Source organism: Bombus affinis, chromosome 3, assembly GCF_024516045.1.
Source record: "Bombus affinis isolate iyBomAffi1 chromosome 3, iyBomAffi1.2, whole genome shotgun sequence".
In the NCBI taxonomy this organism is placed as follows: domain Eukaryota; kingdom Metazoa; phylum Arthropoda; class Insecta; order Hymenoptera; family Apidae; genus Bombus; species Bombus affinis.
In genome coordinates this window covers 1,932,605-1,946,203 of record NC_066346.1, presented here as the reverse complement: position 1 = coordinate 1,946,203, position 13,599 = coordinate 1,932,605, and the positions used below count along the sequence as shown (strand labels likewise).

The 13,599-nt window shown below is 30.2% G+C and overlaps 2 protein-coding genes across 5 annotated transcripts in view; one reads left to right on the top strand and one right to left on the bottom strand.

Annotated features, from left to right (window-relative positions):
* LOC126914208 (uncharacterized) overlaps nt 1–13,222 on the top strand; it is a 29,399-nt gene extending 16,177 nt beyond the window's left edge. Inside the window, exons 1-10 of one of the 4 annotated variants that reach the window (XM_050717834.1) lie at nt 3,306–3,529; nt 4,128–4,222; nt 4,411–4,541; nt 4,636–4,711; nt 4,779–4,919; nt 4,998–5,171; nt 5,252–5,749; nt 5,817–6,099; nt 6,175–6,394; nt 6,636–13,222. In XM_050717834.1, coding sequence (XP_050573791.1) covers nt 3,490–3,529; nt 4,128–4,222; nt 4,411–4,541; nt 4,636–4,711; nt 4,779–4,919; nt 4,998–5,171; nt 5,252–5,749; nt 5,817–6,099; nt 6,175–6,394; nt 6,636–6,696 — 1,719 coding nt within the window. In that variant the 5' untranslated portion in view covers nt 3,306–3,489 and the 3' untranslated portion in view covers nt 6,697–13,222. Of the gene's footprint in view, nt 1–3,305; nt 3,530–4,127; nt 4,223–4,410; nt 4,542–4,635; nt 4,712–4,778; nt 4,920–4,997; nt 5,172–5,251; nt 5,750–5,816; nt 6,100–6,174; nt 6,395–6,635 lie in introns of those variants that run through there. The other 3 variants (XM_050717836.1, XM_050717835.1, XM_050717837.1) reach the window with 3 other exon arrangements.
* Nucleotides 52–2,332, bottom strand: LOC126914207 (nucleoporin NDC1). Its single transcript, XM_050717832.1, has one exon. The coding sequence runs from the start codon at nt 2,082–2,084 to the stop codon at nt 351–353; it is 1,734 nt and encodes a 577-aa protein (XP_050573789.1). The 5' UTR covers nt 2,085–2,332; the 3' UTR covers nt 52–350.
* Nucleotides 13,223–13,599: the final 377 nt, after the last annotated feature.

Genomic DNA, 13,599 nt, shown 5'->3' with positions numbered 1-13,599 from the left:
TTGCAATATGACCATCACAAAACATTTTTTTAAAATACATTGATCGAATAATTATAGATGTTTGAAAAATAATTTATTGCCACATTTTACAAATTATTTCAGCGCATTTACAATCTTAAACTTATAATTAGTTTCCTATACAGTAAACCACAGTTAAGTAAAGTTAAATAGAAAAGATAGGAAAGATTAATCACAAGTATAATTTGTTTGTGTATATAAATATAACAATTACAAAAATAATCTTACAATCATTGACATATTTTGATACCAAAAAATATTTTATGTAGATACAAGTAAAAGTTATTTATATATATATACATACATCAAAGTTTACAATGAACGATGAGAATTTATTCCCTATAAGCAAGAAAACTATGTAACTGTTCCACTGTTGTTGTTTCTAATCCTAAATCTCCTATATAAATTTCAAAACATGTAACTATTCTATAAAGACTTCGTTTTGCCGCAGCACGTAAAGAATGAAAGATTTGTTTAATAAATTTATCATCTCCATGTTGTTTCTTTGTCATAATATTTGATTTTTGTAATTTATCAAGAGCTTGCTTCAATGCAAGTAAAGTATTGATTATAAGTGGTAGATCTTTTTGAGCAATTCCATAAGAATCTTCATTTAATGATAATACAGCTAGAGATGAAATTGCATCCGCAGCCCAGATTATCGTCTGTCCATTAAATAAAATATGACACACTTTACCACCCTCTATTTCACCAAAAACATATGAAATAAGTGGTTTAGAAAGTAAGTATGCAAGGAAGTTGTTCCATCTTGTTTTTATGAATTTTTGAATAAACAGTTCATTGTCAACATCTTTTTTTATATTAATTTGTTCTGTACAGGTTTGTACTTCTTCTTTTAGTAAATTGCGCATACGATATATATATTGTTTCTGAAATGCACTAACATCTGTCATTGTTGAACTTGGAACACCAAGAGGTAGTTTTGGTTCCTGAGGTTTAATGCATGCTGTGCTAAGATCATCAGAAAATTTTTTGATGAGACCAGTACATTTTTCTACAACACAGTTCCAATTGTAAGGATGACCCCCAGGTTGACTGAGTGTAAATAATACACCTCTTCTTGCTTGATCCTTTTGTGCTATTGTAATTAAATCTAAATAGCCTAAATGTTGCATTATTGGCACTTTGTCGGTAGATAATGCATCAAGAAGTGTCAATCCAGATTCAGCAGTATTAAATACATTACTCTGTTTGAATTCAAAAGGAACCCATTCTGTCAAATATATTTCAAATAGTAAGTACATACTGTTAATTGTTAATACAAACATCAGCTGGTACAACCATAATTGAAAAATCAATGACAGATTTAGCAAGCTAGGAATGCTACTCAATGGTTCACTTTCTAATTGTAAGGATGACAAAAATAATATTGTATAACAACAATAAGGACCCAAGAAATAATAACCAATTAAATAATATAGAGTAGGCCATATGCATTCAGCCATTAATGATGGAAGCAGGGCGCTGATTCCCACTTTAAATCGGAAAAGCTTTGATGAAGATATGATAGGAAATTTTAAATATTTCATATGAAAGATACTAATCTTCAAGAAGAAATATAATCCACTCCAAAATCCACTTAAGAATAAAAAGAAATGTTCTTCCATTAAACACATTCCATAAATTATGTTACATTCTGTCATTAAAAAACCATATTTGCCTCCTTTGATTGATAAATGCAACCAAACAAGGAGACCACCAATGATAATGTGCAGGATACCCATCAAAATATTTTGATATGTGAATATCCGAAAAAATTTAATAAACCTACTTTTTGAGTAGGGTGGAATGTTAGAGTAACTTTTGCTACAAATAACTCCTTGAAAAAATGTAACGGTAGCAAGAACACAGAAATAACTCCACATTTGAAAAGAGGTTATCGCTGTCCATGTGTTTTGAATCCATGACATATAATCTGTATTTAAATTTGTAATTAAAAGTAAGCAAGTCACAAGTAAAAATTGTACTGTTATACTGGAGATTATAGCTAAGAACATTCTTTGCATTAGCAATTCTTTGCATCCTTTTTTATTCATCTGTATCATTTTATTTACTTGTAACGGTTAACCTCCACTTTCTTGATAAAACCGCACAAATTGAGCAATTCAAAATTCTTGCCAACAAACTTAACGTAATAGTTAAACTTTTATATTTTTAATAATAATAACATTTACGTGAATATTTTATACGTTCTCAACTATTTAACTTTTCAAATACGTATTTTTATCAAGGAATAAAAATGATATACATAAATTCCTCGTTTCAAAAAGCCGGTATGATTACGAATTTTCCATTAAATTTAAGCGCGCCAACATGGCAGTCCTCATGAAAAGAATATAAAGGATGATACTTATCACTATGATCAAATTTGAATTATCTTCTTGAACGAAATATATTACTTATCATGATCGAATCATTATCAACAGGATATTTAACATTAAAAGTTTTATGTATTGGCTTTACTAAAAGAAATATTTGGAATTGATTTATATCTATAAAGTTTCCTTATTTTCCAAATCAATTTTTGACAAATTTATTAATACTTTTAAACAGTATTTTTTGTATTGTTTTAAAAATAAAGTTTGTTATTTATAATAATTATCATACTATATTTCATATACCAAATATATATATTTTAAAAAGAGACTACTAGAAATACAATCAACTTTCAATAAAATTCTAAACAATTATTCATGAAATAACAAATTGTTGAAGTTATAATATATTATTTCAAACACTTGATGAGTTTAAGAAAGCGGGATCCCTAATTTATGTAAATACCATATGAATATAAAAACTCGCCATAATGAACAATATAGTTTTTTTCATGTATTTGTAATAATTAGTAATTTATAATATAATGTGAATTATGTAATATGCTCCAAATAAAAGTGCTATAAAAGTTGCAAATAAAGGTTATAATATTAATGCATTAGAAAGCAAGAATCGAAGCATGTATTTTGTACTTGTAATAATGTAATTTATAATGTAACTATGTATATAATATAGTTTCACTACCGATTAATCAATTCTACGTTGTATTTGTATATGTTACTATTTACAATTAATAAATAAGAGAAGAAATATATTACTTAAAAATGTTTCACATAATTCTTTAATAGAGTACTTAAATTGTAAAGTTATCCAAATATCAGAATATTTAATAAAGATCCATGAACGAATGGTGTACGATCACTTAATACTTTCAGTTTCCTTTCTATTTTGTACTCTATGATTTTAGTAAAAAAATGTAAATGAAGTGTTTGATAAGTTTTCGAACACGCAGAGGAACTATTTATTATCGAAGCGAAGGTTGCCTTACTAGTAACATCTTTAATTAACCCGCATGTCATTTTCAATAGGCCTATTCATATAGTATAAACAAAATGGATTAGAATCTCGTCAGAGTTAATTTCTATTATTTTATGGATATTACAAGAGTCTGCCGTCATGTGGAAGTGCCATAAATGTGGGAAACCAGTATATTTCGGTTAGTTTCAATCTTCGCATATATTAAAAAGGCGTAATAATTTTGACAAGTACCGTTTCCTGTCATTATAATGAGTTGATCAATTTTTTGTCTGTATAACTGTCATGTTACTTGTATATATTTTATTAGAAATATTATTTTATTATTATTTTTCTGCATTTTAACCAAGCTCTTTGTTATTATTAAAAATTATTTTTTAAATTAAAAGATTATTTATTGTCGTTTTTAATATTTTAATATTTTAAACGTTTAAAGTAACGGTTTTAATATTTGAAATATCAAAAAAAAAAAAAAAAAAAAAAAAAAAAAACTTCAGGTGAACATAAAAATTTGTTTACATATTTTATATACTAATTTAAACAGGTATTTTAATATGCCAATTTATACGTTAATAATTTATTATTTATAAAACCAAAATGCATGTATTAAATAAAACTTAAGAAAATATATTTATTAAAGGATTAGTGAAATCTTAACTGATTATAAAATTATATGTGCTTTTTTGTAAATTTTTACAAATAAAGAGTATTTTGTACAAATAGATAATAAATATATTTGTTTATTTTTTACAAAATATTTTGAAAAACTGTGACTTTAGCTGAACGCAAGCAATCATTGGGATATGACTGGCATCCAGAATGTTTAAGATGCGAAGAATGTGGGAAACGCTTAAATCCAGGCCAGCATGCAGAGGTACAACATTGCATATTTTATAAAATTGTTAATTAAATATTGTAATATTATTAGTCATATTTAAATATTTAATCTATCTAATTTTGTGTCATCACTTTAAATATTTCATTTTTAATGTATTACTGTTAACTTTTACTTAATATTTGTACAAAAAAATTTATATTTTCTTTTTAAAAACTATTATGTAGCATAAAGGTGTACCATATTGTCATGTACCATGTTACGGAGCTCTTTTTGGGCCACAATTGTTTGGTCATGGAACAAGAGTTGAATCACATACAAGTTTTGGGAAAAAAGAAGCTCGGCCATCATTACCCAGGTATATAGTTCAAGACAATGTGTTTTATTTAATACCATACTATTAAACATATTATTACATTAAGTTTTATATTGTTATAATTTTTCATACTTAGATCACACTTAGAATCAAAGTTGAAGGTTTTCAACCAGTATTATGAAGGCAAAAGTGGTGGAATAAGAAGCCGTGAGGTATTTATCTTATATTTATGCTTAAGAAAATATAGATCAACATATAATTAATATCATTTTTTAACAGGTTAATGGAAGATTGATACTGGAAGGTGCACTTCGTATTTATTGGGGTGTCAGAGGAGTGATTCATTTGAAAGAAGATGATGATCAACGCACAGTAGTTACAGCTCGTAATAGAAATTCTTGTAGACGTAGTGTTTCTGATGTGTGTATATATTTTTATATGAAAAGGTATACTTAAAATATTTTATATGTTCGTATATCTTGTAAATTCTGCCAATAGAGTATAGAAGATGAAGAAAAAGAGGAAGATTGTGTAAAAGAAACTTGTGAACAAGACGCAGAAACTGAAACAAAGTCTGTACCAACCTCACCTGATCATCTTAAGAGCCTCACTTTACCAATGAAACTAGACGTTAAGAACATGGAGTGGGACGAAATAGATGAGCTTCTTCAGGTAATATATAGGTTATTAAAATTTCTGATTATTAAATCTTTTTCATTTTATTTATTTTTATCTGATTTTTAATTATCCAGGTTGAACGTAAAATTGAAGATGGAAAAAAATTATACCAAACGATGCCCGAAAATCTACCTTCGATTAGTTCGCAAACCACTTCCGACCCACTGCCTCTTTCCTCTCAATCCAGTTTTGATAGATCTGATTCTCGCGAAAATTCAGAAGCAGATAGTCCGAACCATCAAAGCAATCGTGGTAACGATAGTAGCGTAACTAGTACACCAACGCACAGTATAGGTAGTTCTTCCAGTACCGATACGCCTATTTACCATGGCACACCAAATCGAAATGGAACGCTTCGAAGGGTAGAATACTTCGATAACTTGGAGAAAAATATGTCCGGTAATAGATCTATTAGCACTGATGACAGTTGGATAGAAAAAGGCTTAAATCGATCGATGTCCGGACCTGATTGCCTTCAAAGACATCGAACTGATAGCGATACAGATTCTGTAAATTCTCTACAATTTAGAGAAGATGATAACATGACAATGTCAACCGACAGTGGACTAGAGGTATTTAATAATTATAGTCTTGAATTTATTATTCTCCCTGTATATGCATATCTGTAATACGTTCTAGCTGGATGGCGTAGTTTTACGACGAAAACAAGGATCCACCGCAATTAGACGTCGCCCGGGTGGTCGACGACAATCACGTAGTCGACTACGGCGTCGTTGTTCAATTAACGGACATTTTTATAATCGTGAAACCAGTTTTTTTACACCCCCGCATGGATCTCAAATGTCCGTTTGGATTACAAGTTTAGTAAATACTCAGGAAGTTATCAACCTTATGTTAGACAAATATAAAGTTGATGCTAAACCAGATAATTTTGCGTTGTTCGTCGTCCGCGATAATGGCGGTGAGTTAAATTATTTTAGGAAACACATATCTACTCTTAATCACTATTTGAGAAAGATAATTTTCTCTTTTATAGAGCAAAGAAGATTAAGAGACGATGAATATCCGCTGGAAGTTCGCGTAGTATTAGGTCCGCACGAAAATGTCGCGCGACTTTTTTTGGTAGACAAATTGTCGACTCCGGAAATTAGCTCTGACGTTGCGCAATTTCTTAATCTCTCTTTGGTAGAGTGTCACGGTATATTGCAGCGTTATTATTACGAAGAGGAGCGTCAGATTCTTCTTCTAAAAGAAAAGTATGTCTTTTTAAATATGTACATAATTCTTAATTTTGATTATTTTATTCGAATATTTTAGACACGTTTTATTTATCTAAAGATTTATTTTTTAAAAAATACTGTCCTCTTATATTTCTGTATTAATATCCATCTTGAAATCTTTCAAAATAAATGAATTTATTATTTAAATTAGGAAATAAAGAGTTAATTAAAGTGAAATATATTGAAATTATATTCTCTTTTTTGTCTGAATTTTCAGATATAAGGAAATGCGGCGAAGAATACGGCAAAGAATGGAAGAGCTAAAGGTTCGACTATAGTTAGTACGTATTCATAATGAACATTTAAATATCCATATTATTTTTCTATTAATTTTCGCTCGAAGATACATATGCATATATATAATTCCTTCTTTTTTTATGTAAATTATTTGTCGTAAAATGTGTTATCGTAATTGTCCTCAAACATTCAAACGTATTAAAACCACTTACTGTCGTCATTTCTTTTAGCTCTCTATATTTATTTATAACTTCAAAAAATAACTTCTGGGAAAGTTCGATTTTCTGCTTTGAACATTTTTAAACGCGAGAAAGAGTAAAAGTTTCGGAGAATAAAATCGAAATAGATCAATCAAAGTCTTTGTTGAAATATGCAATAAAAATATTTGATTTCATAATATATCTGTCTTTTAATTAATTAATTAATTAAAGAAATATATAGAAGTTTATAGAAGATCAAACTTTTGTATGAATTTGTTTTTTGAAACTGTTGTCAATAAATGTCGTGAGTTATAAAATAGCACCGCGACCATGGAAGCAAATCTTGCACGATTTATTGCGGAATGACTCACTATCGGAAAAGTGATTTACGTTTGAATGTGTCGAGCGATAACGTATTAACATTTTCTAGATTAACGTCTTATGGTTACATTATTCAATTGTACTCATTACTTCTGCATATTTGTTGCATTTATCTGTAGTCATTAATGCGCAGCTACTATTGAGACATTCAGTGCAATTTAACTAGAAATTCATGTATCAAATTAAGTGATATATACATATATTGTTTAAGTCTCGACTGTGCATCAAACGATAATTACACAGTCACGCGAACCATTCTTTAACACGATATCTTTTAAATTGTTCACTATAAGCTAATTGTTGTATGTATAGCGTTTCATTTGATTTTTTAACATTAAAAATGAACACTGTCATAATTTATTAAGGGCGATCAAGTATTGTATCTGTGTAATAGATAGACACCGATGTCAAGTCAATGATTGATACAAGAGATGAACATTTTATGAAAGGGAAAGAGAAAAGATATTGTTCACAGTTTAGATTGTACGATTGTTAGAATCTCATGCAAGGCTGTCCAACTTCTTACCTCGTGAAGTTTTTCTAAATTTTCTGTTCACGTAGGTGCCAAAAGAAAAACAGAAATAATGAAGATAAAAAAAAAGAGGAAAATGAAAGAAATTATTATATATTAAACAATAAATGGAAATAGAATTTTAACGAAGGAATTGTTGAATGTAAAATGGAAATGTTAGAGAAAGCAGAACGTTTTAAAAGCTATATGTAGATGTACATATCGTCTAGATGAAAATTACTATAAACGATTGTACCTTGAATTACAGTTTTAGTTGGACAGCTCCAAAAGCCATAGATAATTGTTATTAACCAATAGCAATTTTCGACACTTATCACTGCCGTAATTGCTAGATCATGAATAAATATTTTATCTGTAGAATATAGTACGAAATATTGAAGAAAGGATTGCATTGAAGGTAACTTGGCTTCTAGAATTTGTTCAAGACGTATTTGAATCGATACAATCAGATTATGAGTAGCTTCATTTGAATGGTATTTTCGGGAACCAAGTTGTTATGGTTAGCAATTTCGTGACGTTATTGTCGATGATGACTATAGTTAAAATTTAAGAATTTTAATTCGACAGATTTTGAAAAATCCTTTCTGCATAGTAGAAAAGAATCGTAGTATGATTACATTTTAGATTTAAATTAAATTGATAGTTACATTTACTTCCGCGAGATCGTTAGTTTTAACTTTGAGGAATAATTAGATTTCCTAGTTTATTAAAGCATTTTCAATATAACAGTGTAATATGTGAAATGTGCTTTAGTCGAAATAAAAGAAAAAATCTGTTTGTTTTCATAATATAAAAATTATGATATTTTTATTGTGGATTTTTTTACATTAAAAATATTTCGTTCCAAGATAGAAGGAACTTCAAATTCTATTGTGATGATCAAATTCTATCAATTCTATTATGAAGTTCCAAATTTTATTACACAGTTTAAAAAGTTTCGAAACAAATATTTTACATGTCTCTTATCCACATTGAAAATCATAATTTAGATGCAAAAATTATTTGTCAGGATTGATTACTAATTCGATTGAAAAAATAGATTTTGACTTACATATTACGAAAGTAGATATTAGAAATGCATATCACATACTACACCTACTGACGTTAGGATTTCATATTAAATTTTAAATTTACATGGATTGATCGAATAGATCCATATTTAAATAATTCTTCTCATTGAAAGCATCAAGTAAAACATTTTACAAGAGATAACACTTAAAATAGTTTAACTTTGTTAAATAATTTTGGTGCGGAAGGATCTTCCAAAATTTTTGTTATATAAAAATTTTCGCGAATTTCTAAAAATCGTGCACATCGCAATAAAACCATGACATTTAGTTAGCATTTTTCAGCATTCCGATTTCTACTCAAGAAAATATCATACTGATCGTATTTTTTGAAGAATTTTTAGAGATCCCTTTCCAACGGATGCTTCGAAACAAGTGAAATATATAGTTGCTAAATGAAAACAAGAAAAATTATTAGTTCCTAATAACAGAAGAAATTCTCATAAAAATGATACATTATTAACAATTTTAACGAAACATTGAATTAAACAAAGAGCACGTACGAAGTAACTTTTAAATAAATTAAAAAATAACGAGAGCAGAATGCCCTTTGTAACAGAGAGAAATAACGAAAAAGTTTCATTTAGCAATTATTTTGTGTGACGTTTACTTTGAAGCATTCTGTATATCTATGTATTTCTAGCAGTTGTTATGTATTTGAAAGATTTCTAACTTCTGTGTGTAGACGTGGTCCAGAGAACTGGAGGTATTTGCGCACAGTTACGATTGTACAATCACATGCTTAATATTGCACAGTATAACTGGTTTCCAGTGAGAAAGAACTGTACAGTGAAGAATATACATACAATGGTATAAATAAATGTTCGCCGTTGTTTATGACAATAGATATCGATCATATAATCATAATTTTAAGCTAGTCACATTTCATAAATAGTCATACATATTATACATAATGTATGTTACGAATGCGTTCGCGATTCGAGTGTTTAGACAGATAAATATCATTATCGTGAACGAGGATTCTTGAAATTATCCAATTTGTTAACGGTGTCTGTTTCATTATAGGAAAAAAAAGAAAGGATAAAATATTGGGTGAACTGTATTAATTTGTCAGTTAATTAAAGAAAAATTAATTATTTCTATAAACTGAGGTGTAATTTATATTTATAGTTTTATCGTTGTATTTAATTTTTTGATATAATATTTAGGTGGAAACATTTGTTTATGCAAGTTTTAATATTTTAAACGATGATTAAAAATATCATAATTTTCGTGTTTTATAGAAAATCGATTCTTTCCTTTTAATGGAAAATTACTTACATAAATATTACTTTAATTACTTCATAAGCTCTTTTTATTCCAGTAGATTATTTAACGCAAACAAACTTTAGTTCGGTCCAATAGCAGTGGAAACAATCTAACATTATCAAATTATACAGTTTACCTTGTCTTTCATTTCCGTCCATTGGTTGTTTGTCGATCAAACATTGTACAGGGTGATTCTACTGTAACTACTGTCACCTTGGTGTTTTTAAAACTATGCAAGTCCACGAAACGTTTGTTCATTAATATCAAAAACGTCACTATGTAGCATATCCACGATTAGGAAAAGATGGGAAGTACAAGTAGAGAGAAAAAAATTGAATCATCTTCGACTTTTATATTTCATTAAACATCCGATCTATATTTTTTTTAAACATTGAATATTATCTCTTTTAAAAATTAGACATAGTTATGATTCATTTACTTGCTATTTCTTTTCCCAAGAAAAGCAGACAGGAATAGGTAAAGAAGCGAATTCTCTGGCAAAATAAGTAGTGTCTGACCATAAGAACGCTGAAACTACTTGCTCCGCTATCAGACTAATATCTTAAGTGCTAGATACATACTTGTATTCGTTTAGGAGGTGTTTCAATACTATTTCATGGATAGAAACGTGGATAGATCATCGCATTAAAACAAAACAGAATAAAATGTAAAAATACTGATACTCATATCGTGATAATAGGTTTATTAATAATATTTTTTGCTCTGTTAGCGTATCTGAGCGTACTAAGGGTCTCGCCGTAATTATAATCGGACTAATAGGAGCATAATAATTGTCTTCGAATTAGCTCCAAGTGAGTCCTTCAACAACCATGTCAGTACGCTATCTCGATAAGGTATAAAGACATTACGCTTAGAAGAGGAAGACATGTCGCCTGTGGAACTAACTTCCGAAAGCGCCGATATTACAGATCCTGATGTTACGAGTGATTTATTGATGTGTGCACCTTCTTTTAGTCGTTGACCTGTTGCACCCGTTGCATATGCATATTTGCTTTCAGCCAATCGATAAGATGCACTTTCGAAACGGTTTTCGATGGTATATTGCCTTCGGATAGTCCAGCTTGTACGAACGTGATCGTAAAAATTGCATGGCTTCTGTTGCTCACATCGTTCATATTCGTACTTGCTGTAGTTCTGTGCGCGTTGCCTCTCATCATGCATTCCTGAATGTTTGAACAATCGTACGCGAGGTGACTTGATAAATCTTGCACATAAGGTCCTCTTTTAGGATGTTCACGCACTCGGAGAGAATGGGACTATGACTGGTCCAGTTTCAATAGATCCCTCACCCTTTCATTGTGTATTTCTAGGAACGATACCTCGGTTCTGTATGACGCTCCGCTCTCTTTACCAGCTGCCATTCTGGCAAACAGCGTATTACAAATCCGTGGTATCAGTCCTTGAGCTTCCGGTGTGTCCATTATGGTAAAGGTCTTTCCAGACCCTGTCTGGCCATAAGCAAAAACGCAGGCATTGTAGCCCTCGAAGGCACTTTCTATTACATCCGTACCAAGATCGTAGAAGACCTCTTCTCGGGATGCATAATTATCGTCATTTGTGTCGCAGGATCAATAAGAGTGATCAAATGTGAAGTCTTTGTATTTTTCTCTGTCGATTTCCTTACAACTTCCTGGCGTCTTAGTGTTGAAAATCGTGTTTTCTTGCCATCCATTTGTATAATCATTTTCGCATTCATCGCCAACTCCCTTTTATTAAAGGGTCGAACTCTTACGGCTACCTTCGCTGAAGCCATGGCTATAAGAAACGCATAGATTTTGGCTAGAAATGTTGATGTACCGCGATATATTTCGTCACTTTTACGTTTTCACAACTCGCGTTACGCGAACATGAAGTATTTCGCGGTGCTGCGTAGACAAGGCATCGTCGACGGGTGCCACCGTATTACGGATGTCGTCGTCGTCGACTCTTGCGCGCAATGAACAACATCATTCTCAACACGGTCTTCACAGGCGGACGACTCGATAGTAATTTTATCCATAGGAAAATAATGCAATTCTTATTAATCCTCTACAGATCCTCTTATTTCTGGAAGTTACGTAAAATTCTAGTTACAGTGAATTAATTAAGCTTTCTTTTATCTTGCATAGTTTCAGAAACATTAAAAATTGGTAACTTGAAGATAATAGTAATTAATAATTAATTGTATATAGAACAAACAAAAACATAGTCATTTGCGTAAAATAAAATGCTTTTACATTAATAATGTCGTAACGGTCAAAATTAATGTAAATGGATTTTTTTTACATGACCAAACGTGATTTGTACAGTTTCCGAATTCATCTCTCTATAACCTCTCTGTCTGAAACACGTTGTTCTCTGAACATTTGACATGACACTCGAATTGCATCGCGGTATCGGTTTTTGTCAAATCTTGAAATAGATTTTAGCCAGAATAAAGAGAAAGTAAACAAAAAAATACAAAATATAAAAAAAAGCGCGAAAAAAAAAAGAAAACGAAAACCAACATTGACTGGGCCATACGAGACTGTTCGCAACGAGGCGGTACATGTTTTGATTTTTATTGTTTTACAATGAAAAGTGAAAAAGTAGAAAAACGTATTCGAAGTGCAGCAATAGCGTAACAATAACGAATCTCGAATTTTTTCTCCGAGAGCTATAACGATGGATTTTAATCGATTGTAAGGCAGCTTCTGCTAGGTATTATATCAAAATGAAGTTGTAATAGAGATATTATGTAAGAGCGTGTCATGATCTGTATCGCACCTGTCTCTCTTTGGTTTTCCATTCTTGAATGATATTTAATAGACGTTATGCGAAATTCTGTATGCGAATGCGTGAGATGCGTTTCGACGAATGTAAAATAAGAAAGAAACTGGCGAGATAGAAAAGTAGGGACAAGGGAAAGAATAAAGAATGAGTGTATAATAAAAGCGATGGCGTTTGTTCAGAGATTAAATAGATTTAAAATACTCCGTACCATGACATATTGAAGTGAATATCGAAAGAGCACAGTCCAAAATGCGAAGTATATTGAATGTGAAATTGTAAAATATGTAGAATGTATCTGAAATATGGAATCGTTGAGGAAGATAATAAAGTGATTGCTTCATTTGCATTGATTTTTCTTATTCTGTATGGCTATTCCTTTTCTACGTGTTAGCACATTTTATAGGACACCCACGTTATAGGACATTTCTTAAACAAGCTAAAAATGTTCTAGCGTTTTATAAAATTGAGATTGACATATTCGAGTTTATTTATTTTAAGTTGATGATATACAATCGTTTATTTTTTATATATTTTATATTTTTAAACTTCACGCTGAATCTTTTTCAAATATAGCTCCGGTCATGGATAGGTTTTCAAGTATATTTCATTTATGAATTCGTTTCAGTGGATTTATAAATACAATGCATTTTTTTAGATTTTATATTATCCTCCGTTTCCCCTAATCTATTGTAATATCTTTAAAAAAAGATCTTGAAATTTAAT

Coding starts and splice junctions, on each gene's coding strand:
- LOC126914207 (XM_050717832.1), bottom strand. CDS start 2,084: ATGATACAGATGAATAAAAAAGGATGCAAAGAATTGCTAATGCAAAGA.